The 24632-nt window shown below is 39.2% G+C and overlaps 1 protein-coding gene and 2 long non-coding RNA genes across 25 annotated transcripts; 2 read left to right on the top strand and 1 right to left on the bottom strand.

The window, feature by feature from the left end:
• The first annotated feature begins 6060 nt into the window (after nt 1-6060).
• LOC131255738 (uncharacterized) lies at nt 6061-16814 on the top strand. 23 transcript variants are annotated; one of them, XR_009176350.1, is made up of 7 exons: nt 12148-12305; nt 12396-12459; nt 12547-12654; nt 12805-12895; nt 15664-15881; nt 16308-16351; nt 16544-16814. XR_009176350.1 is itself a non-coding variant. In XM_058256543.1 (4 exons), exons 1-4 carry the CDS (start codon nt 6155-6157, stop codon nt 16605-16607), a joined length of 228 nt encoding a protein of 75 aa, XP_058112526.1. In that variant the 5' UTR covers nt 6078-6154; the 3' UTR covers nt 16608-16814. The 23 variants fall into 23 exon arrangements, 3 of the variants coding, with proteins under 3 accessions (XP_058112526.1, XP_058112523.1, XP_058112524.1); XR_009176346.1 differs by having other exon boundaries at nt 12579-12654; XR_009176348.1 differs by having other exon boundaries at nt 12579-12648.
• LOC131255740 (uncharacterized) lies at nt 7086-7807 on the bottom strand. Its single transcript, XR_009176362.1, has 3 exons — nt 7624-7807; nt 7434-7558; nt 7086-7322 (listed from the first exon to the last, which is right to left on the bottom strand). It is a non-coding gene; the product is annotated as an uncharacterized LOC131255740 (long non-coding RNA).
• Nucleotides 16815-21973: 5159 nt separating the features above from the next.
• LOC131255741 (uncharacterized) lies at nt 21974-24631 on the top strand. Its single transcript, XR_009176363.1, has 2 exons — nt 21974-23183; nt 24326-24631. It is a non-coding gene; the product is annotated as an uncharacterized LOC131255741 (long non-coding RNA).
• The last annotated feature ends 1 nt before the right edge of the window (nt 24632 follows it).

Genomic DNA, 24632 nt, shown 5'->3' on the forward strand with positions numbered 1-24632 from the left:
ATATCCAACAGTCATGAATCTAAAAATTCTCATATCTGGATTACTCTGTAAAAATCACTCGAGTTTATAAATTGTTCTGTAATTCTCAACTTACTTTTCGCATATTTTGCTCGGGACTAGCAAAATGCTGGTTGGGGGTTGTATTTAGGGTCAAATATTGCATATCAGACCCAGTTGCTGCATAGATTTACACGCATGATACCGCTTAATGGCCTGATTTAATTGTGTTTGTGATGCAGAGTGTATTTACGAGAATGGACTGAAAAAGGGTGGTAAATGCAAGGATTTGACGCTCCAGGAGCACCAAGGCAAGGGACGGACTCCAGGGGACCAAGATCGACGCCAGAAATCCAAGAAAACCAAGAAACTGAAGCTCAAGTGGCCTGAAAGTCGGTCAGAATGAAAGATCACAGGGTTTTCACCATCTGTTCGGCTCAAAACTTCATACATGGCCTGAGGACCACAAATGAACCGTACACGTCGAATTTCAGCTCCTGGATCTCTGTGGAAGTGGCCCAACGGACAAATCAGCCAACAATTCATTTATCTGGGGCCCACCTGCAAGCTGGATATGCCTCAATTTTGGTTCCAACTGTTAAAATGATACAACAGATCGGATGGAAGGATTGGATTTCTCATATACATCACATCGGACCCCACCTTGAGTGGTGTGTGCATAGTGCACAAGTGCACTAGCCGTGTACGGCAACACCAAAGATGGTCGAACCGCCTTTGACTGTAGAAATTCGAAAGAAGGAAATTTCCTTCTTCGTGCACTTACGCAGCCCGTCCACTGGGAGGGTGAGTGACCCACTTGCATTCATTGGACGGCTGATCCAAACCGACCAGATTGTCCAGGGGAGGGCGCCTACCAAAACCCAATAGATTCCAGGATTCCCATGCAGACAATCAAGACGGTAGAAGAAATTTTTCCTGATACATTGACTAATGGTGTGGCCCATCCGACACACGGATTCACTTTGAATTTGGACTCGTGATCAGGCATGAATACAGAAGCTAGTATAATGGATTTGATTCTCCATAGGATTAGTCAAAGTGGACCCCACCAAGCATCAGCGCCGACCACTTCCGTAAGCCCTGTTGCGCACAGCCGGAACTTCCGGGCCGTTCCGTGATCAGGACGGTGATCGGATCAGCAATCCGAATCGTTCATTCTCATCAACAGGGAGCCGTGACCACCTCCAAGAAGTCCAATTCTGCTTTTGGACAATCAGTCGTTCGAAATCTCTGTCCGAACACAAGATGCTTTTGCGTTTCTGCTGCTGCGCACGCTACTGCCGCGCCTGGCTGCGTAAAGAGGAGTGTCTTCGCACCCTATTCCGGGTAGGACTCCCGGACGACAGTCCTGTATAAGAAGACGGAAGAAAGGAGGCTGGTGGAGAAAGATAAAAGGAGAGAGAGAAGCACGTTCTGGGAGAGTGTTCTACTGCTGCTGTACGTGGAAACGGTGAGGTTCTGCTGCTGCTGTACGTGGAAACGGTGAGGTTCTGCTGCTGCTGTACGTGGAAACGGTGAGTGTTCTGCTGCTGCTGTGCGTGGAAGAGTAGCAGGGACGTGGCTGGTGGCGAGCTTGTTTTTTTTAGCGGGGATTGGAGCTTGATTGGCGGAAGGTTTTGAACGTGGGAAGGCTGGAAGGGACGTGAAGACAGGTGCTCGTTCCTGGTTCTCCCTCTTCTTCTTCTTCTTCTTCTTCTTCTTCCTTGATATTTCTTTTATTTTATAAGACTTAGCCCATTCATGTGTGGCTAAACCTCTTAGCTAGGGCTAAGAGGTGAAGCCTGTAGTGAGATGGGAGATTTTACTGTATGCCTTTAATTCATAAACTGAATTTGATATATTTGATTATTAAAGGAATATTTTTCCTAGTCTTTTATGGTCTGTTGTGACTGAAATTACAATGGATTTGCAATGGCTTTGAGTATTTCTTTTCCCTTTTTTTTTTTATGAAGTCAGGAACCCCTGTTGTTCATCATTGTCCCATGGGCATGGTAGGATGACAGTACCCTTCCTGATCCTCATACATTGATGATTGGTTGGTAATTAGTTTAATCCTGTTGTTTGCTTTGTCTCCTGGGCATGGTTAGATGATGGAATCCATTCTAATTCATATACCTTTCACCCCTTGAAAACTATATCAATGGAAGTCTAGTAAATTTCCATGATTTCTGAAGCAGGCATAAGTTCTCCCTGATCTCTACAAGTGGATCCTCTGAATCCCTAGTTTCCTTCCTCTAAATTCCTTAAGTTTTACATTAATCTCTCACCATTATTCATCAATTTCTATAAGTTTTAGATAATTATTCCACAATTACTCCTTAAATTCTATTTGGTTTAGATCACATCTTAGTCTAGTTCTAGTTCTACTTGGTTCCAGATAACGTACAGGTATCAGTCCATGTGGATTCAACCTCGGTCTTACCGAGTTTATTACTACATCACAACCCTGCACTTGGAGTGTGAACAATAAATACATTCATTCTTCAAGCTCATTTTAAGGCATCACTCCCCTAAAAAAAGGGGATCTAAAGCTCAAGTGGACCATGCTATTGAATACAGTGGTGATTGAATGATCACTACCAAAAACTTCTTTGGACTCACAAAAGTTTTGGATTAAGCTGATATTTGTATTTTTCCTTCATCCCCGTGTGTGTAACCTTATCAACATGTTAGATTTCAAATAAACATTACAGACAGCCATAAGAAGGTTTCTACTGCTTCTTGTGTTGTGTTCCACTTGAGCTATGAATCTATTTCTTTCTTGACTTCATGCATTAAATGAGCTGGTAAAATAGGATGTACAAAGTGGATATAAAACACATACATCAGGATGGGCTCCACAGCTCTCAACACATCAATATGGACGGTGAAGATTGTTCACAAATGATAGCCTTAAATGGACATCTGATGTTGAAATTGGAACTGTTACTGATTGTCTCATTTATCAACCATCAGATGTCCACAACAAACAAGAGCTTAACTGGCACTTTGGGTGGACCTTGCACCGGTGCTAAGTAAAAGAGGGCGCCGACTAATCTCTCTCTTTCTATATATATATATATAAACCATACACCCCCTCATTTCGATCCCAGCCCCCGACACTCTCCTTCTACCTGCCCCCGACTCTCTCTCTCTCTGCGCCTCTCCCTCTCCTCTCAATCTACCACTTCCTCTCTCTCTCTCTCTCTCTCTCTCTCTCTCTCCCCGCCTCTCCCTCTCCCTCTACGGTCGATCTACCTCTGCCTATCCCTCTCCGCCGGATCTCTCTCTCTTTCTCTCTCTCTCTCTACTCTCAAACCCTCCCCTCTCCCTCTCTGCTCGATCTACCATAAAGCGAGCTTGAAATAAAAGAACAGTAAAGAAAAAAGGAATGACGAACTTTGTCACACAACACATATAGCAACATAGGCTAGGGGTTTTCAATGGTGCGGGTTTAAATCCCCATGATTTTTCTGTTGTGGGGTTTACTCACTGGACCCCGGAGTGTTTCAATGATTGAGATTCTATCCTCATTGTTTTTTAGTAGTGTGGCCCACTTAATTAGCTTTGATAGCAAGTACATTACAGTGGATCCCATTTGTGGGCTCCATTTCACCGACCCTAGGAAGGCTATGGTGGTGGGCATCACATGAATAGGAAAACGGATGGATGGCATGGATATACAAAATGTATAGAGAGGTGGGCCATCAGGGCATGTGCAATGGTAGGTGTCATTTGATGGACAATGTGAATTCCTCAAAATTATAGTGGGTCCCACTGTCCCACGTGGTTAGACCCACACTCAAAAGGATCTGACAAAAGGGATGGAGAGTGATGATCTAACACATGTGGCAGGGTGGTACTTCAGAGAGGTTTCAGCGGTAGGAGCTTGGTCACCACCGTAAGATGGTGGGCCCCATGTCTGAGATTTAAATCTGCCACGGTTTGGGCCTGAAAATGGGTGGACAATGAGAGCATCACATACATCAGTGGGGTCCACAAACTGGCGGCCCACTAGTTATACATTAAGTTAGTGTTAGTGCTCACGGTAACTGCGTCTGTGTACCCAGCAACAGGTTGGGTTGCAAATATTAACAACCTTCAGTGTGACCAACAAAAACAAAGAAAATAATTTGCTTTTGGAAGAAAAATAATAATAAAACAGACTGAAATAAATAAGGTATATTTTCTAAAAAGTTATTCTAATTTAATAGTCAAACTAACTTAATTAAAAAAAGTAACTTAATGATTTACATTAGTTAAAAAAGTTATTTATTTGGTAGTATCTAAATGAGCCCTTGATGTCCTTTCCATCTAAATGATGGTTTAAAAATACATGTTTGCTTCTCCACATCATGAAAATAGTATCTGAACTAGAGCCAAACAAAAACAATAAAATGTAGCACTTCACTGCCGTTGGATTTTGCTGTTATCATGCTCAATATTTTAGGACCTAAACCTAAGTACATCCAACCATCAATTCAATCAGTCGAACCCTTGTTGAATGATTCCACTCAGAAAACTTTCCTATCTTAGAATCATTAAATAGAAGCGTTTGGCAATAATTTACTCGTAACATTTGTACTTTGGGTGTCTAGTTTACGAGCGGATGTCATGGTTTTGACCATTGATAAGTCTAATTTTCATTTCCACACGTAAACAAATGACCTTCTAATTGAATTAGGTTTACACTGATCTAGCCTATTTTGGTGGACGTTTCCATCCAAGCTAATCTAGCCATTCTGTTTGGTCCTATATTAATGATGAATGGTGCAAATGGGTGGGCCTACAGGATTTGACTGTTTACGCGATCTTGAGACCTTCACGCAAAATGGATAATCTACATCCAAAGGTCTACCTAACTACTATCGAGCAGAGAGGATATGATCACCTCCTCTAATTCTATAGTTAATTTAGTGCCCGGATTACCGTGAATGGCTTTGATTGTCCAAAAGTGGGCCATATGGACAAACTGAGGATAAACTCTCCTCCCTCTTGTATCCTTTTTTGGGATTTTTTTTTTTTGAGAGGAATTGCATGAAGGATACATTCCGTTTTTACTTTTTTTTTTTTTTTTTTAAATTTTATGGAGGGGCGGAAGGGATTAGATTAGGTATGAATTACCTTATCTCATTGGATATCTCCTTATACCAAATGTGTCTTTGATTAGATGGTACTATGAGGTGGATCTCATGGGAATTTCCCATAAGGTGGAGCGGTGTGGGCGAAATAACTATAGAGAGAGAGATGGTACTATGAGGTGGATCTCATGGGAATTTCCCATGAGGTCGAGCAGTGTGGGAACCACTGTTATGTGTGTCGACCATCTACACCGTGCATATGATAGATACCCTTTAGTTTAAGATATATCCCAAAAATCAGCTGTATATGGAATTTATATGGGCCATACCATCTAGAACCATGTGAAGACATGCCTAAAACATATAAAATCACTTGGTGGGGCCTACCTTAGTTTTGGATGCGGCTGAAACTTGGTCTGACCCCTCATCTAAGTGGGACACACACAATGGATGAATGGATTCGTGAATCACATCTCAGTGAGCCTAATAAAGTATTATGAATGTTTTAATGGGAAAATAACCCCTCTCAACTATTGTATGTGGTGTGACCCACCCAAGTCATGCATGGAATTGATTTTTAAGGTCGTGGTCCACCATGGAATGGTGCATCTGACTGATGGGATAGATGTTCGACACGCATCACAATGGGGCCCACACAGCTCGACCTCATAGGACCGTCTCTCTCTCTCTATATATATATATAAAGAAAGTAGCATAACTGGCACATTTTTACCGTGGCCAACATGTATGGCCAGGATATGCAGGCGATTTTTGTGGTCGCCGCGATTTAAAGAAAGGAGAGCCCCCCATATTAATATCCGCCGCTGACCTTCTTTAGCTCCACTCGCCCTCTCATCACAGCCCTCACCATCCGTACGATCGCATCTCCTTACCCGTCATCACCTTCCAACCATCTCAGCAACCGCCCTTTTCACTTCCCAACCTTCACTCCCCAACAAATACCATCCCTTCATCACCACTCCCGGAAAACCCCACGACTGACGGCTGAAAATCACAGCCGCCCACTTCAACATCTCATTCCCACCGGTCATCTCTCCTTACGATCATTGGGGAATATGGACCTCGCTCTTCACAGCTGGTGCATTCGGCCTCTGGTACTACTTCCCACTCATCGATCCTGCCTTGATTCATTTCTCCTTTCTTCTCTTTATTTTGATATTTTGATTCAAAGATGTTTGTTTTGAAATGGGATGGGAAGGTCAGAGAAGACGAAAGTGCAGAGCGCGCTGAATGGCACCCTCGTCAGCACTCTGGTGGCGCTCCCCATGACCAACCTCAGCATCATTGCTAGTGAGGTCCCGGTATATTCTGTTGTCTTGGAGTATCTGCTGGCCGTCGCCGTTCATTTGCTGCTCTTCAGAGCAGATCTTTGTCGCATCCTGCAGTCCATCGGGACGCTGCTTTTGGTCTTCTTGCTTGGATCAGGTATCTCGCATCCTGCAGTCCATCGGGACGCTGCTTTTGGTCTTCTTGCTTGGATCAGGTAACTCTCATTAGCGAATAGTAGGCCTTTTGATAGTGTTTTAGCTTGGAAATCTACCAAGATTGTATATGACAGCGTGGCCCCACCATGAAGATCACCTCGTGCACACGTTAGGTTGGTACACTTGTCAGGTGAGTCACACATGTACATCAATTTTAGACTGTTGTCAAGTCTGATTTAAATCTCCAGTGCTTCCGTATGTGGTGGCCCACTTGTTTGGTGGACTGATCTGATCTTCATGTCAGGTAATCTTCGGTCTACTGTATGCAGAGTCTTGAATGTTCTAGGCATGACTCATTTGCATCTGAACTTGGTTGGGGATTAAATCCATAAGTAGATTCTAAGGGGATAAGGTCTTTTATTAGATGTTTCTTTTAGAATTAGAATTAAGGAGTCGGCAATGATTAAAAAGTGAAAGTAAAAAACAATGGTAAAAGAAGGGTAAAACATAGGATTGAAGAACGTTTCAATGTTGCTACCTTTAAGGTTGCCTTGTTCTATTATTACTAGTTGTGTTATTCAGAATAGGATTACAGAATAGCAGAAAACAGATGCTCTACACTTCACAACTTGAAAATTACCATCCTGCAGTGACTGCATCACTTCCTGGATTATTCATCTGTTTTGGGTGGAATCCATCCAACTTAGAGCTGTTTTTCAATTACGAGTTCTGATATTTCATATCTTCTATAGTTTCCCCTTCGAAAACTTGGAGGAGTTTCCCTTTGCTGATGTGTGCTCTGAAGTAACCACAGTTTTCAGCAAAATTCAGAAGGATTTATAACCACAGTCCTTTTCTAAATGCTACAAATATGATAAACAAAAACACATATAAAACTGAAACAGCATACCACTTAATTCCACCAGTTGTAGCTATTGCAATTTTCAAATTTTAGGCAGTAAATACAGGCACTCCCTCAAGCCTTCTTCTACTATTCTATGCGATCATCTTAAGAAGCTTCTTCACTGCTTTTACCTGAAAAAGAAGTAAATCATTCCATAAAAATGGTACCATATAACAAGAGAAGCTCTGTTTCTTACTTGTTTTCTGCTAGGAACAAATTGAAACATGTGAGGCCTTTCCTACATAACAAATGGTAAACAATGTCGAAACTAGACCAAGGAAAATGATCATATACTGATAGTCAGCACAAATGAGTACATAAAGATGATGCAACTATATCATGTAATTAGCAATTTGGCAACTGAATAAAATTGTTTAAGGAACACAAAGTCTCATTTTCTAAAAGACTATAATTGTCCAAAAGAAAATAAATAGTCCTACAAGTCTGCACCATTCAAATGATGACTGATACTGTAGTAGTGATGTAGGACAATTAACCACTTGCTCTAAAAGCTCGAACTGTTAGAGTATGGCGAATTAATCCTTTTATCTCATAGCCCAGACCCCACATCTCATGGGTTTAGGACCTCGGCCGAAACCCCTTCGTGGGCTCCAAATCACATGGGCTGCCCACCCTGAGTGTGTCCCCGCATCCCACGGGCTACCCCACTCGAATCCAGTATGAATTGCGCATTAATCACCCCTGGTGAGGAGTCTCGAACACGAGACCTCCTCCATGGACCGCACCCACCCCGAGTGTGCCCCTGCATTCCACAAGCAAGGTGTTCCGTATCCATTATGATACGCCTGTAAAGGCCGATACGTATAGGTAACGGCCATGACCGTTACGCGATACGGGGGTGAAACGGGGCAGTTGATTTTTTGGGATTGTAATGGTTGTTACGGTGGCTGTAAAGGCTGTTTCGCGGCATAACGACCGTTATCCCAGTAATGGTCGAAAAATAGCCCCTTGTTTTCTATTCAAATCCATTTTTCTCCCCATTTTTTTTTTAAATTTATTATTATTATTATTATTATTTTACAAAAACTCTCCTATATCATTTTACAATAGATTTTGACCACTCTTACTATAGTTTTTAATATTAAAATTGTAGATTGAAGTGATTTGAGCTAATAGAAGCTCCGATGGCCTTTTTTTTTTTCAAAAAATTGAAAAATAGTATTTATGCAATTTTTCTTATTTTTAGTTTTAATGCTTGATTGTGATGTGTAAACATTAGATACATATAATCATATTCACAAATTCACTAAAGAGCCCGATACAACACTCTCACCAAAGAGTGGACCGTTACACTACCATAAACATGTTCAAAACAAAAAATGAATACATATTTGGAATATCTACATTATTCTTAATTTTCTAAATATTTTTTCAAAATTTTCCGGGCAAAAAAAATAAATTCAACCGTTATGGTGGTCGTAATAGTCGTTTCACCCCGTATCGGCCGTTACAGCCGATACTCATATCGGTAATGGTGGTGACCGTTACAGCCACTGTTACTGATACAGAATATCTTGCCCACGAGCGACGCCACTCGAGCCCGGTGTGAAAATGCCTCTGCATTAATCACCCCCAGTGTGGGGTTTAGAACACGAGACCTCCTGCTCTGATATCAATTTGATGCAGGACAATTAACCACTTGCTCTAAAAGCTCGAACTGTTAGAGTATGACAAATTAATCCCTTTATCTCATAACCCAGGCCCCACATCTCATGGGTTTAAGACCTTGGCCGAACCCCCTTCGTGGGCTCCAAATCACATGGGCTACCCACCCTGAGTGTGTCCCCGCATCCCATGGGCTACCCCACTCGAGTCCGGTATGAAATGCGCATTAATCAGCCCCGGTGAGGAGTCTCGAACACGAGACCTCATCCGTGGGCCGCACCCACCCCGAGTGTGCCCCTACATCCCACAAGCGACCCAACTCGAGCCCGGTGTGAAAATGCCTCTGCATTAAGTAGAATTATAAAACATATGCAACTTTGTTAGATAGTATGTACTACAAGGAAGGTGGAAGAGAGTCAATCATCTGCACAAAACTTATTCTACTCACAAGTCACAACTATAGAGTCATTCTAAACCTCCGTAAGTTGTGGATGTCTTATGGTTAGTTTACAATATTTTTCGAAATGTGACATCATTTTGTTGTTCATGGCTAAACCAAGAAATCTCGCATCAAAACCTTTTTCATGAGTCTCATGATCTTGCTCTTTAAACTGTAGACCACAAAGAGATTTAGATATAGACAACCTACAATAATTAGATCATTCCGAAAAACTGGAGTACCCAACTCAGATGCTTGGATATTTAAGGCATCCGCTACACAGAGACTTGGAATTCTAATTCAAATGGGGTTTTGAACTCCTAACATAGTTTTGTTATACCATTGTTTTTTTTTTTTTTTTCCTTTCCTCTTCTTCTTCTTCTTCTATCTTTTTTTTTTTTGACAAGATTGCTCACTCCATTTCAGAAACTGCATCTGCTAGTGAGGCACCTTGTATGATTTTTTTAATGTACTTAGATGATGCATGGTTTGTTTTAAGATTAAAATATGTAAGTGGTTTTAAGTCATCAAATTTGAAGAAAAAAGTCAAACTTGTGTATTAGTTACTATTTTCTATGGACTGTTTTGTTTTGTTTATCATCTCCTCACTTTATGCAATGGATTAAGGGAGCTATTGGTTTTATCCCCTATGAATTTTCCTTTTTCTGAACTTTAAGCATGAACTCTTGCAAAAATTGCATGAACCTGCAGCTGTCGTCTCCTCTAAAATTTCAGCGCACCCACAAATGATCTAGGGTCATCTACTGAGTGTTTTATGTGTGCAGATGGTGCCTTTTATTGCAAATGTTATCTTTTTTTTTAAAAAATTTTTGTCTATTACTCAGCCTGTGTACATCTTGTGTATGACCCTGCCTATGATTGATAATTGCAGTTCTTATCTTGATTTCTGATTGCATGTCTTATTTAGTTGGGAATCATTTCACAAAGAATGATCTACACAAGCTTGTATTCAAACAGGCTATTGATGCAGGTCTCAAAGTCCGGATATGTAAAAGTGGAGAAGCTTATGAATGTCGAACGATACTCCCATGTGATGCACGTCAGCTCCATGGTGAGGTCTTTTGCTTTCAGTCATAAATGGATGGAATATAGAACTTAGACAAAGTTCCAACGTCTTACATATTATTTCTATGCGTCATATCAATCACTTGAAATTCTTGATACATACTGGCTAATATGATATGAATTTGTCAGTAATCTGCTGACCTCTACCAAAATAAAAGGTTTTGGATCTTCCAATCTGATGGAGATTTGTAGGACATCATCTATAGTTCAGGCTCTAATCCTTTTATTTTAGATTACATCTTCTCTATGATTCTGGAAAGTTGCATTCCCATAGCTTTTGTCATGACAATGAACCTTGAGTGAGCAAGCAAGCTCCAATTCAAATACCTTATGATATGTCATTGAAGCTTTTTACATTGGATGTGTACTATTTGGTAGCTATTGGCTCAAAGCCTGGTAGAAAATTCAAGTCTTTTTTTTTTTTTGCAGGTTATGGGGGAGTTGTTGGATCATGTAACTAGCTGGGATGTTGGAACATAATCTATTGTTGCAGTTTGATGTAGACCAGTGTATTTGGAAAAGTTGCACCAGTCCTCTATCTAGACCAGTGTATTTGGATGTAAGCTATTGCAGATTGCAATTTGTTATTGATTGTGCTTAACAGATGAACTTCATTTCTCTGGCCAATTGATCACAATCTACGAAGGGAAACAACTTTTTGAATTTGATTGGGCTCACATGATAACATCTTGCCTTGTATTGTGGTGGACGATTCGCAAAGAACAACACTTAACAATTGCCCGATGCAAAAATGAAGAAATTTACATAAGATGCTATCAAATTCAAAATGGATGACAGTATGTGGATTCATAATTTTGCGTTTATGTTTTAACTGACATGAGCAAGAAGTTTGAAGTTTACTGTTTTTCTTTGGTTTTTCAATGAATGAAGCATACCTTCAATGTCATGATGTTTCCTTTCCTGGCTTTTTGCAACTTCTGAACTGTGTGCCACATTGATTTCCCTAATTTTGATATTTGAAGATGGGCACTATGAGTTGCTGCTGATGTATTTAGTTCTTTCACAAGCTTTGTTTATTGATTTATTGCCTAAAAAAATGTATCCACCATTTGGGGGTACCATTTGCCAATGCTAACTAAAACTGGGCACTAGCAAAGGGTCTCGAAAGCTAAAAGCACAAAATCCTAATCATCTCTCTCTCTCTCTCTCTCTCTCTCTCCCTCCCTCCCTCCCTCCCTCGCTCTCCCCATCAGGTTTCCTTCTTTGGAACTCCAAAAAACCATAACAAACTAAAAATGTTCATGCCCTACATGGAAGCTCTTTGCCCTAAATCGAACTTCAATTTCATTATTTCCCTTAATCTCTGAAACCTTCGCTGGGAGATTCTGATTCCCATCAATCTCTCTGTCCAAATCATCGGATTAATGTAAAATGGAGAAAATCTATCTCTCCTAGTTCTTCTGGATTATGCTGATTTGTCGTCCATTCGCAGAACCGATCCGATGATAGCAACTTTAGAACAGTTGGATTTAAGACGGATGGATGGGATGGAAGTTGGATCAAGTTGGTTGGGAGAAGCATTTTCGGTTTTGCTGTTGCAGCTGCAGAGTCTCTCACCATCGCTTCCCCTGCTTCTCGTGGAGAGCTTGATTGGCCTCGTGAACAGGATCAGGAGGGCCCATACGGTCCTCACCGACTACGGTGGCGACAACGCCCTGCTAACTCATTAGGAAGCCCTTCTGTTCGTCACTGTCGTCGGTGGACAGGTTTGTCTCTCAATCTGTTTTCATATACTTTAGCTTCATTTTTGTTGATTTATGTGGTTTATGCTTTGATTTTATTTCATTTGATTGCAGAATTCTGGAAAACCATCGGTTTTGGAGAGCATCGTCGGGCGGGATTTTCTTCCTAGGGGATCTGGTTGGGGTTCTAAATTTTTTATTCTTTTGATTTTATTTTTTATTTTTTTGAGTTTTTTCTATGGTGGATCTTATGGTATTCTTGAAGGGATTGTCATATGTCAGTCATTGGTTCTACAGCTACACAAGACGGACAAAGGACAGATGAAGCATGTTGAGTTTCTTCACTTGCCAAAGAGGAGATTTTCAGGTTTTGGTAAATGTTATTTTTCCATTGCTTCGTAGATTCGATGTTTGATTTATGGGTCTCTTTTGCCCCGGCATCTCCCCTACATTTTCGCTGCTTCTTAATTTTATTTTCATCTTGAATTCTCTCAATTCTGACTCGACGAGTACACGCATACAGCAACAAACATCTTCAAGTAGGCAGAGGAACTGCAAAGGTGAAATAATTACTCTCTACTGCCGTTGATCCGGATCATTTTTTATGAAATAAGGTATTTCCACCAAGCTCTTTTTTTTAATAATTATTTAATTAGTAGGTTGATTAGATTGTTGAATGAATACATGGATATGAAAAACTAACATTGAATCATGAGTGAATGGAAAACTACATATTTCATCATTTACTCTGCTCTACTTTCTAGTCCATGAGTTTGTTTTTGTTTTTTTTTTTTTTTTTTTTTTTGCGAAATTCGATATGGTGGTCGATGAAGGATTATTTATTTATTTATATATATGATGATGAATTCCGCCCCTTTTTCTCCACAATAAGGAAAATTACAATTCCTCAAAAAATGATTTTCATTTGAAGGTATTGAACTCGGATCCATTCACAAGAGCAAATTGGGTTAACTTTGTACATGAGTATGTCCCTCATTCTGGGATCTTTTGTTGCACACTTCTCTGGAAAGTAGAAATCAGCTATTGTTTCTAGCTTTTGATACATTGCTGATCTAAAGAAATCTATTCTTTTTTTTTTTTTAATGGGATATGATTGTAGGATGTGCATTTCCAATATATTAACTGTAAGTTGCAGCTATCTTTGTTATCTGCTAAATTTTTTCAGTAAAATGATTCTTATTCAATGTATAGAATGTGATATTTGTAAAGAAAAACAATTGAGGCAAGAACTTATAATGCATGTTGCATCTTTACAAACAAGTCTGTCTGCAAACATCTTAGGATAGAGAATATTAAAATTTCACCATACAACAAAAGCAAGGAACTTGTAACATTATGGTTAAGTTGGATTTCTGCCGCCAATAACGATCCAGCCTCTGGTGATGGTAAACAATCTCAAAATTCAATTTTCTTTATCTTTTTTCCCAAAAAATCCAATTAGATTCTTGTTTCATGTACTTGAAGCATTACTAACTTAAGCATTCATTCTCATTCAGAAACAGAAAAATGAATGAGAATGCCTTATTAACATTATATTTGATAGTATTTAGCAGCAACTGGCAATGAGTATTGGTGCAACTCTTGTGACAGAGTGCTAGCAGTCAGTAGTGCCAAATCCTCTGTTTGTTGCAACTTAAGGGCCTGTTTGATTTTTCTGCTCAAGTGTAATTACCATGTAACATAGGTAATAATTATTTACTATGTAATTACCACATCTTTCCCAATGCCGATGTGACAACTTACTTTTTTAACACTTAAATCGAGAAATTTACAATATCAATGTGGGGCCCATCGTGAGGTATGCTACTTATCCACGCCGCTCATTTGTTATGTCAGCCGAATTTATGGCACGAGCAAAAAAAATGAGGCAAATCCAAAGCTCAGGTGGACCACACCACATGAAACAATGGGAATTGACCACCTACCATTTAAGACTACTTGGGCCCTTAAAAGTTTTGGATCAAGCTGATATTTGTGTTTTCCCTTTATCCATGTCTGTGTGACCCTATGAACAGGTTAGATGATAAAAAAAAAACCTTAATGTGGGCCTAGTGAAGAAAATAACTTTCAATGGTGGACGAATTAAGGCCACTGTTTCCTTTCATGTGGCCCATTTGAGTGTTGGATCTGCCTCAATTTTCGGTTCATGCTCTAAAATGTTCTAATAAAATAGATGGACGGTGCGGATATATCATATACATTATGGTGGAGTCCACATATTTAAGTCAACACTTTTATTTCAATTTTTGAGGTGGAATTACTCTCATATTTTCAAACAAGGTGAAAAGGTAATAATTACTTATTTACCATGATTTACATGTAACATGGAAAATCAAACAGGCCCTAACAGTAGTACATGGGGATCCATATGTGCTGATGAGCATAGGACTTGCATGTCATAGTAATGCCTGCTGTGTATCGCCTTTGTATTTTTTTTTACGAAAGAGTTACCAATGGTGCACTTGGTGTTTTTAGGATTTGGTTCATGAGGGAGAAGAAGTGTCTTTTCCATCATAGTTATTGCTAAGTTTGTAATAAAAACTTTATTTGTTTTGTACAATTGATGATGAAGCTGCTCGACAGTAGGTGTGTTGTCAGCTCTGCAGATTGTACCTGTTCCCTGTTCTGCATAGCCTTTGGTTTGCTCATTTAAAATGTGGTGCTATATTTTGGTTTCGTAGGTTAGTTTGAGAAAAGTGTTCACAATCAACAATTAATTTGATTTTGAGAGAAGAAAACACTCTTTTGAGTAATTCTTAACTGATTTGCCTGAAGTTGGTGCCTCCCTGATGCACCATAACCATTGCATGGTTACCACATCCCACACATCACACATTGTTATAAAGAATTAAGCTTTCCATTAAAGTTGAAATACTACTTTCTCACGTAAAGCAACTGGAACATTTCTGAAATGTTGAAAAACAACAAATCTCCTTTAAACTCTCCCAAAGTCAAGTAAATAAGGGTATCAAACCAAACATTTACCATATTTCTATTTTTCTAAAATCAATTTAATCATCATTTCCAAACACAGGTTTCAGGAAATACAAAACCAGCCACAAAAGTCCTGGAATATGGGTGTCCGATCCTTATGGCCAAATCGGAAAAGAACAATCTGTAAACCCAGGAAAAGGGACTCTGTAAGTCCTTGTAAGCATATGACAGGAATAAAAGTATGTTCTATCAACTAAAATTTTGAATAAGGTGATGTTTATGTTCTATATTTGTATGTGGACTAACATGGCAAATTCTTTTGACAATATGTCATGAAACAAAACCGATCCATCAACCAAACTGTGGTGATAAAATATCTATCTTTTTCCTCCCTTGTATTTGTCTTTTTAATGCTTTTCCATTCCAGGAAACTTCGAAGAACATATTAGAAATTGGATATCCAAGAGATGACACTGGATATGAAAATTCACCTCAATCAGAGTATATTGACCTCCCCCAGTACAGGCGAGCAACATGTGTGTTCGCAGCAACCATTACTCACCAACAGCTTTGATTCTGTTCACTCATCATTACCTCCTAGCTTTGCCACACTACTGACAAGCTGTTCAACAGAAAATTTCAAAGGTATGATATGCAAACAAGAAGTGTTGTAGTCCTGGCATATTACTGTGTAGATTTTCTTTTGTACATTGTTCAAAAAGCTTGTGGCCTGACTGAAAGCTTGGTTGAGTTGACCTGTTCAAAGGTAGCAAAACATTCCAAGTTGATGATTTACTTGGGAGTATTAGTAATTTCAACCCAGCAAGTTTCTGGCTTGTTGAAAACGAAGTGAAACTTTCAGTTTCTTCTGGGAATTGCTGGATTTTGTTTGGTATCATCTTTTTGTTGATTCCGTTAACTCCTTTACTGCTTCCAACACAAGGAAAACCCAATTGAAATTGGTGAACTTTTGGCTTGTATTATTGGTTTCCGCTCGCTTGTAATTGAAATGTTGTAATCTGTTTTCTCTCTGTACCAATTTCTTCTGACCAAGGTTTACAAATGTTGCAGAGGCACCCGAACCAATGGAAACAGAATTCATGTCCCAAATCATTGTATTGTTTTTTCTCTTGACCTTTCAATTTCTTTGATACAATGTTCCTGCTACTCCAATATATGTTTATTTATTTATTTTGTTCTTTTTGTTAGCAGAGATACTTGTTGGATTCTTTTGATTACACAACTAGCTCAAAGTATTTGTTAGTCAGTACCTACATCGAGTTATTTGATTACACATTGGATTGCAGGGATATGGACTGCAAAGACGATCAGCCCAACAGTGCCATCTATGTTCAACAAGCTAATGCATGAAGTGGCTTGATGAGAGGTTTACCAGTTCGGTCTTCTCCATTTCATTCGACAGTGTGGCCAATCTAGGAGTGGACCACATGAAAGAATTTTTTTTTATTTTTTTAAAATGTATTCAAGACCATTTTCAACGTATTGTTGTAAATATTATATATTTTATTGTAAAGTAATACAAATTTTGTTTAATATTCATTTTTAATTGTACCCTAACATTTTTTAGGTTTCAAATATTAAAAAATACAAGTTCCAACCAAAAAAAATAAAAATAAAAATTTACTGGCTTTTGCCGTGGGTTGTGCACGGCTTTTAACGGTGCTTCTCAAACCTTTTTCGTGATTTGGAAGACATTTATTGACACTCGGACAAACTTTTATTGATGTTTTTAATGTTCCTAGGAGCTTTTTCAGTGATTACTGGTGGCCAGCAACGGTGCTTCAGAAGACTTTTACCGGTTTGGACAAACTTCTACCGGCGTTTTTTCAGCTTTCCCAGCGCTTTTTTAGTGATTACCGATGGCTAGCAGATGCACCAGAAAAATGAAAATGGGTGCTGGAAAAGTTTGATCACGGTGGCCAGAAAAAAGTGCCGGTAAATGATGATGAGCACTAGTAAAGCCTTTGCCGGAGCTTTTTTTTCTGTGCTTGTCTGAGTACGGATAAAGCTTTTCACGGCACTATTTTTAACCTTTACTGGTGCTTTTGACCGCCGATAAAAGTCATTTTTCTTGTAGTGTATTTAAAAATCAACTTCAAACCTCAAAGAAAAAAATGCAAAGAAGCACTACAACAATACAGGGCATCACCGACGCTTTTTAAACATGTTTTTATTGACGCCTGGAACATAGCGCTGACAAACGTTAGATAAGTATCCAACATACGCCCTAATTACAAAAGTCCCCAATTGCCATCCCCCCCCCCCCCCCCCTCTCTCTCTCTCTCTCTTGCAGAAGGCCCTTTTCGCCCTTTTCTTCTCCAGTATCGTCACCATTATCGTATCAAAGCAACATAGGAAGCGATTCAAGCTCCCGCCGGGCCCACTCTCCGCTCTCGTCTTCGACAACTGGCTCCAAGTCAGCGATGATCTCAACCATCAAAACCTGTCAGATCTCGCCCCTTGTTCGGAGAGATCTTCCTCCGAATGGGCCAACGCAACCTCGTCATCATCTCCTCCCCTGATCTCGCCAAGGAGGTCCTCCACACTTAGGGCGTGGAGTGGAAGCATGAGTAATATTTCTGCCCTACTTTTTGATAGATACATCCTTTTTCTCCACTTTTTTGTACCACCGTACTATGAAAAGTGGACAAAAAGGTTACAACGGCTTACAAAAAGCAAAAAAGAGATGATCTGTTACATGTAATGGATCAATCTCGACCGTACATTTGGCCAGGGTCACCATGAAAAAAAAACAAAGAGAGAGAGATTCTTACTTTTTGAAGAGAGAGAGAGAGAGAGAGAGAGAGAGAGAGAGAGAGAGATTCTTACTTTTTGATAGATACACCCCTTTTTCTCCACTTTTGTGCTATTGTATTCCAAAAAGTGGATAGAAAGGGATTGTCGATTAGATGACCCCGGCTTACAGGATCCAAAAGAATAACTTAGAAGAGAGAAGATCTAGTACGGTGGAATGGATCAATCTGTGTTGTCCATTCCGTCTGACATGGCCAATCATATAACAAGGGTTAAATCAACAATTTGAACTATCTATCAGGTAATCCCAACATCTAGTTCATGGCATGGTATTTGAAGAGTTGCAAGGAAGTGAAGGAAAGGAGGCTGCAGCTCTTCAAGGATTATTTTCTTGAGGAGAGGAAGTAAGGTTTTTTTTTTTCTTTTTTTCCCTTTTTTTTTTTTTTTTTTTTTTTGAATTGGGTTTGGATTTTTAGAAAATTTTTGTTGGTTTTTTTAAAGGTTGAAATTACCAAAATGTCCTCCATTATTTTTCTTTAAGAAGTGGAGTTGAGAATTATTGCCCATGTGGTATGTTTATGAAATCCAAACCGTCCAATAGGTATAGCTCTTGTAGATGGCGGGCGCCGCTGTCGGGAAACATTATATACTACTGAAAACATCACGTGTAGCCTATCTAATGGTTTGATCGGATTTTTTTTTTTTTTTTTTTTTAATGTTTATGTAGCCTAGTGGAAACGCTACCCGTGGAAACATTATGTGTAGCCTATCTAATGGTTTGATTGGTTATAAATTTGAAAAGAAAAAAGATGGTATGGAATACTTACATGTGAGTTAAAATGCTGCTTATTAGGTGTAACCACTGTGGGACGACTTTAGACCTTTTTCCCCATATAAATTGTTTACAACTTGGGGTTTTACAAACATCCAAACCAACCCATTATAGGTGGGCCACACTTTAGTAGAGAATATTGACCATTGGCCTTCTAACTTAGAGGTGCCTACAAGCAAAGTAGGTGTGTGACATCCAACCTGTCCAACATATGAATCCAAGATTCGATGAATGAAAATTCTGGCAGATCCTAACAAAAAGTGGGCCACGCCATAGGAAATAATGTTTGCAATGTTATGTAATGCTCAAAAACATCCAAAATCATATGAAGCCCATTTGATGATTTGATTGACCAAATATTTTTGTTCGAGTGATCACCATGGCGAGGTCATTTGTTAGTGATGTTACTATGCAGGACCTTGAAGAACAATCAGTTAAGAGGTCGATCCCTTCAACCTTTTCACATATGCCAAATCTCAAAACTCTGTAAGGTTTCTGTCACTTGTATTTGAGTTGCTTATTCTATTTTGTGGTTTATGCTTTTTAATATCTACTTGAAGTGTATACTTTAATATGGTTGAATTTCATCTTAGACCAGAGGTGTATGGTGCCAGCATATTATGGTTCATGGCTCAATTCTGTTGAATCTCTACATCATCATGTCTTCTTGTGCATGAGTGGATATGTTTAAACATTATATCACACAGTTACAGAGTGCAGGATATGCTCACATGGTTTACACGCTTGGCATGTTAATGTAGCTGGTCCATATATGTATGCAGTGATACCCGCACCATTTTCCATTCTTCTTTTACTTAGATTCAATTTTCTTCTCTTCTTGTAGCTGCAATGCAATATCCTCTGCCTTGGAGGACAATCTACCTTAAATAGGCAGAGTGTACAAAACCATACGGGGAGATCTCCAAGCCAGTGTTCGAAATATCGATACTATCGGCCGATATTATCGTTATCGCACCCTGCGAGACGATACACTCGCGATAACCCCCGGAAGATACCAAAAAACCCAAAATCCAGATATCGGCCGATATATCGTCGATATCGCATGATATTTCGACGATATCGCGCAATTTCCTTGAAAAAATCGAAAAAAAATAAATCGAAACTATCATTAGCCGAAAAAATCGAAAAAAAAAAAAAAACCAAGAAACTGGATTTCGGTACCTGTACAAGAGATCGTCATCATCGAAAGCTTCCATTTGGTGGGCCATTCCAATCGAAGCTTCTTTCGTAGGTTAGTGCAAGCGAAATCTTCGATTTGGGAGAGAAATTCGTCAAAATCCGAAGAAATCCGGGTATTTGGGCGACATCGGGGGAAATCCTCGTCGAAATCTAGAGAATCTTTGCCGGAATCTGAAGATTTGGGAGATATTTGGGGCCGGAACCCTCTCTGCTTAGAAAAAAAAAGGGGCGTCCGACCCTTTTTTTTGGAATAGAGTGGTGTACCGCACACTACCGACTAGTGTGTTGACGTCGTCACCGAGTTCTGTAGGTCCCATCATGAGGTATGTGTTATATCCAAACCGTTCGTCCATTTGGCGAGCTCGTCGTAAGGCTTGAGCCAAAAAATAAGACGGATCCAAAGATCAAGTGGACCACACTGAAAACAGCAGTGGAAGATTAAAGGTCTACCATTGAAACCCTTTTGGTGTCACAAAAGTTTTGGGTCGATATGATATTTGTTTTTCCTCCTCATCCAGATTTGTGTGACCTAATGAATGGATTGGATGAAAAATAAACGTTATGGTGGGCGTTATGGTGGGCCCTACAAATGTGTTAACGGTGAGAATCAGTCCCCACTGCTATTTGTGGTGTGGTCTACTTGAGCTTTGGATATTACTCATTTGATCTAAAATGATCTCTCTAGATGCATGAATGGTATAGATATAATAAATACATTATTGTGGGGCCCATTTAACTTTGAACCGTTCAGACAACTTGAGCGGGAGGAGCGTCTGCGACGGACGCGGATTTCCTGCAAAAGACTTTCGCTTTAAGTTCCTGCGCTGGGAACCCAGGTGGGGCCCATTGTGATGTTTGTGAGAAATCCTATCCGTCCATCCGTTTTGTGAGTTTATTTTAGGACATGATGCCAAAAATGAACCGTTTCCAAAGCTCAAGTGGGCCGAAAACGTGATAATTGAATGTCCACGGTTGAAATATTCATGGGCCATGAAAGTTTTGAATCATGCTAATATTTGTGATTTCAGTTCATCCCTGTAGTAATGAAGTTATTAACGGTATGTATGGCATGTAAACATCACTGTCGAACCCAGGTAGGTTTCAACGGTAGGAACTTCCCTAACCACATTTTCCTTTAGCACGGCCCACTTGAGCTTTTATTTACGGTTCATTTTTGGCATATGGTCCTAAAATGAACTCACAAAACTGATGGAAGGGGAGGATTTCTCACAAACATCACAGTGGGCCCCATCTGGGTTCCCAGCATAGGAACTCCCTCAGAAAGGCTTTCGCAGGACATCCGCGTCCGTCTAGGGTGGGAACGACGTAGTGAGTAAACTCTGTGGGGCCACTATAATTCATGTATTTTATCCGCTCCGTCCATCCATTTTACCATATAATTTTATGATTTTAGCCCAAAAACTAAAGCATATCCAAAGTTCAAGTGGCCCACTAATGGTCAATCACCATTGTTTCCTATGATATGGTCTTCCTGATTATTGGATCTGCTTAATTTTTTGCATAATGTCCTAAAATGATATAGAAAAACAGATAGACGGGGTGGATACTGGATATAGTTGTTTTAGTTCAATCGGACAATGCAGAGCTTAGGACCCTCTACAAAGGAAGCCTATTATGTGCCATTCTTTTTTGAGATTTTATGATTTAAAAGTGTGTATGGAGGTCTTTTTTAATAATCCCTAAAGTTTCATTGAAAAATTCAACTATTTTCTCAATGTTTCCCCATGTTTCCCAAAAAGTGCGATAAATTATGTGATACAAACGATATATCCCATGCGATAACCGATACGTATTTGTATCCCAAGGGTGCGATACATTGTGCAATACTGATATTTCGAACATTGCTCCAAGCAGGGTTGAAGAGTACCCTATTGAAGTAATAAAAAGAGGATAAAAGACAGTCGAGAGACGTAAATAGATCCCGACATAGACCACAAGGATCATTTGACTTTCCCCAACTTGGAGGTGTGTTTTTCCATTGATCCTTTAGAGAACGGAAAGCAGCAGCTGCAAAATTCATGGATTCTAATGCATTCTAATTACAAGTTACCACATATAACTGATGACACATTTACTTCACATGGGTTCATTTGTAAGACATATTTACAAAATAAAAGTTAGCGAACTTGGTGTGAGAGTCAAGAAATATTTGGCCTTTCATTGGTTTCTTTACATTTTCTTTACAGATTGATTTATTCTATTTAAATGCTAGAGCATTGAAATTGAATCTATTTCTTGTCACTGTTTATAGCAATGTCTGTTACATGTCATTGCAATTCTTTTAGTAAGACAATTTTCTTCAATTCTCTTCCAACTTCTTCCCTTTTCTTTTTTTATCAGCTGAACCTGGAAAAACACTGACTGAATATTTTTAGCCTACTAGACAAAATGGAATTGAAACATTGAAAAAAAAAAATCATTACAAGTAACCTTCATACATTAAATGTTTACTAGGGTTTTACGAAATGGTTTCTTGATATCTTGCAGGCGGTGTCCAATATTTACTAGATAAGTGGCAGGCTGATATTTGCCCTTCTACTTGTTTGACTTTAGAACTGATAGTAAGCGGGAACTATTGGTCATAGGTCAGTGAGTGGTGCATGCTTTTCAGACAATCATGCCATATGGGATATCTACAAGTTAGTAATATCGCTTTCTTAACTAATATGGGGATGCAAATGCCTGGATTATTGATCTTTTCTAATCTTAGATGCTTTAGTTTCTAGTTCAGGCTCTTTCATGAGTAGAATGTACTCTCCTTTTCATATTTTCATCAAGGGATACCAAAATATTACGATTTAATTTGTGACAGGAATACTTCTCATGATCTGTTTCCATGCAGAATTTGCTTGATGTTGATGCCCATAGAAAAATACATATTTGTGATGACATTATGTTGGTTGAGCTTGTGTTTGTGACGAAAATTGGAACTTTTGATTACAGGCCCATCTTCTTTTAAGTTTATGGATTGTGTTTGGAACTTTCAGCATATATTTTAGTGTTTTTTCTTTTATTCGCTTGTGACCTTTTTTTCCTAAGTTCTGAGGTTGTTCATGGTGATGTGGTGTTGCCAGATCAATAAAGTCACATTCTGCTTGACTCTAGAGATCATTCATCAGGTAGGTGATTTCGCATGTCATTGCTACTTTCATTGTCACTTCATTTGTTTGCTTAGAAGGTAATCATGTGGATGCATCTCTGATTGAGATACCACTTAACCTTTGATCCATTAATTCTATAATAGTGAATGTTCCTTTGCAACTTTAAAAGAAAAGGCATGTTTACTGTTGAGATTTTGAGCTGTCTTTAGGAAACCCTGTTCTTGCACCAACTTAGGAAGACTTGTTGATTCGACTTGATGTGGTCCATTTGATAGCTGTGACAACAGTAGCTCACCGTTTACCTGTAAGGCATGTTAATGATGTTTGCTGCCTAGTGAATGGCTTGATCTTTGACGTGTTTACCATCGTGTGTGGGAACTAAGTCCCAATATAGTATGAAGTTGTTTATTGCATTATTAAACACGTTTGAGTGCCAGCATCGAGCTCCCCCTGTCACATTTTCCTTTGTATCATTAGCAAGAATCTCAGTTACAAACAGATACTGGCTTACTGAATGGCCGGAAGTTTAGTTATTTAACAGCTTGATAGGCTGCCCCAGGGATCTTTTTGTACCCGTCGGCAACCCAAAACACATAATCAGCCGTGTAATTTTCTTCATAAGAATGGAAATAGCATTTTTCCTTCTTAAAAAAAAAAAGTCATTTAGCAGCTATGAAGTACCTCTCTATAACCAAAGCCTTTAAATTATTAAATAAAATAGAGAAACCATCCAACCCAAATGATAAACAGAAAAAAGGAAAAAGAAAAACCTTCTTAAGAAATAGATAAAACCTCTAAATCTAGCTCATGCTGTTTTTGCACTTTCTTTAAGTTTCCCCACATTTATCGGGACAATATTGCTTAGAGTTGAAAAATCATGTGGGCTGTTTTTCTTGTTGGTTTTGATACAAAATTTCTTTCAGCCTTGAAAACTTAGCATATTGAGTGCATGTGGTGTGGCATACATAAGTGCATTGGCATCTATTGTTAAATGGTGATTGCATTGGCTTGGATTAGCTCTTCCTTGCAGAGCTGATGACCTAAAGAAACCCTGCTTTTTGTTTGATACATGCCATTTCTTGTATGAGTAGAAACTGGAAACAATCTCTACTGCCACAGATCCAACCTGATTTATTTTTTATTTTTATTTTTTTGCAAAGAAACATTAGTGGGCCTGGATTTCTTAGTTGGTGGGTTGGATGATAGTTAGCAAACAAGGAAACTGCAAAGAAGGTACGAGATGTTGCAGATATGCTTTTCTTGTTCAATGCTTTATAACTGTGTGAGCAGAACTTGGGATTGTTATGATTGTTCTCATGAGTGGAACTTGATTGTAGACCTATATTTCATCACGCTTGCAGGAGCTAAGAGTTGATGGAACGCGTGCTCAATTTCTATGTTTACAAGGAAGGAAAAAACCCATATTCGTTACTCCAATGCTCGGAGGAATTTATGCCTCTGAGGGAT

The sequence above is a fragment of the Magnolia sinica genome, chromosome 9, assembly GCF_029962835.1.
Source record: "Magnolia sinica isolate HGM2019 chromosome 9, MsV1, whole genome shotgun sequence".
Classification (NCBI taxonomy): Eukaryota; Viridiplantae; Streptophyta; class Magnoliopsida; order Magnoliales; family Magnoliaceae; genus Magnolia; species Magnolia sinica.

What these genes read in the sequence shown, in the direction of transcription:
- LOC131255738 (XM_058256540.1), top strand. Translation starts at nt 6,365, where the DNA reads ATGACCAACCTCAGCATCATTGCTAGTGAGGTCCCGGTATATTCTGTT. An exon ending in GGTCTTCTTGCTTGGATCAG is followed by an intron (nt 6,525 to 10,483) that starts GTATCTCGCATC and finishes CTATTGATGCAG; the next exon opens with GTCTCAAAGTCCGGATATGT. An exon ending in TGATGCACGTCAGCTCCATG is followed by an intron (nt 10,565 to 16,307) that starts GTGAGGTCTTTT and finishes CAAATGTTGCAG; the next exon opens with AGGCACCCGAACCAATGGAA.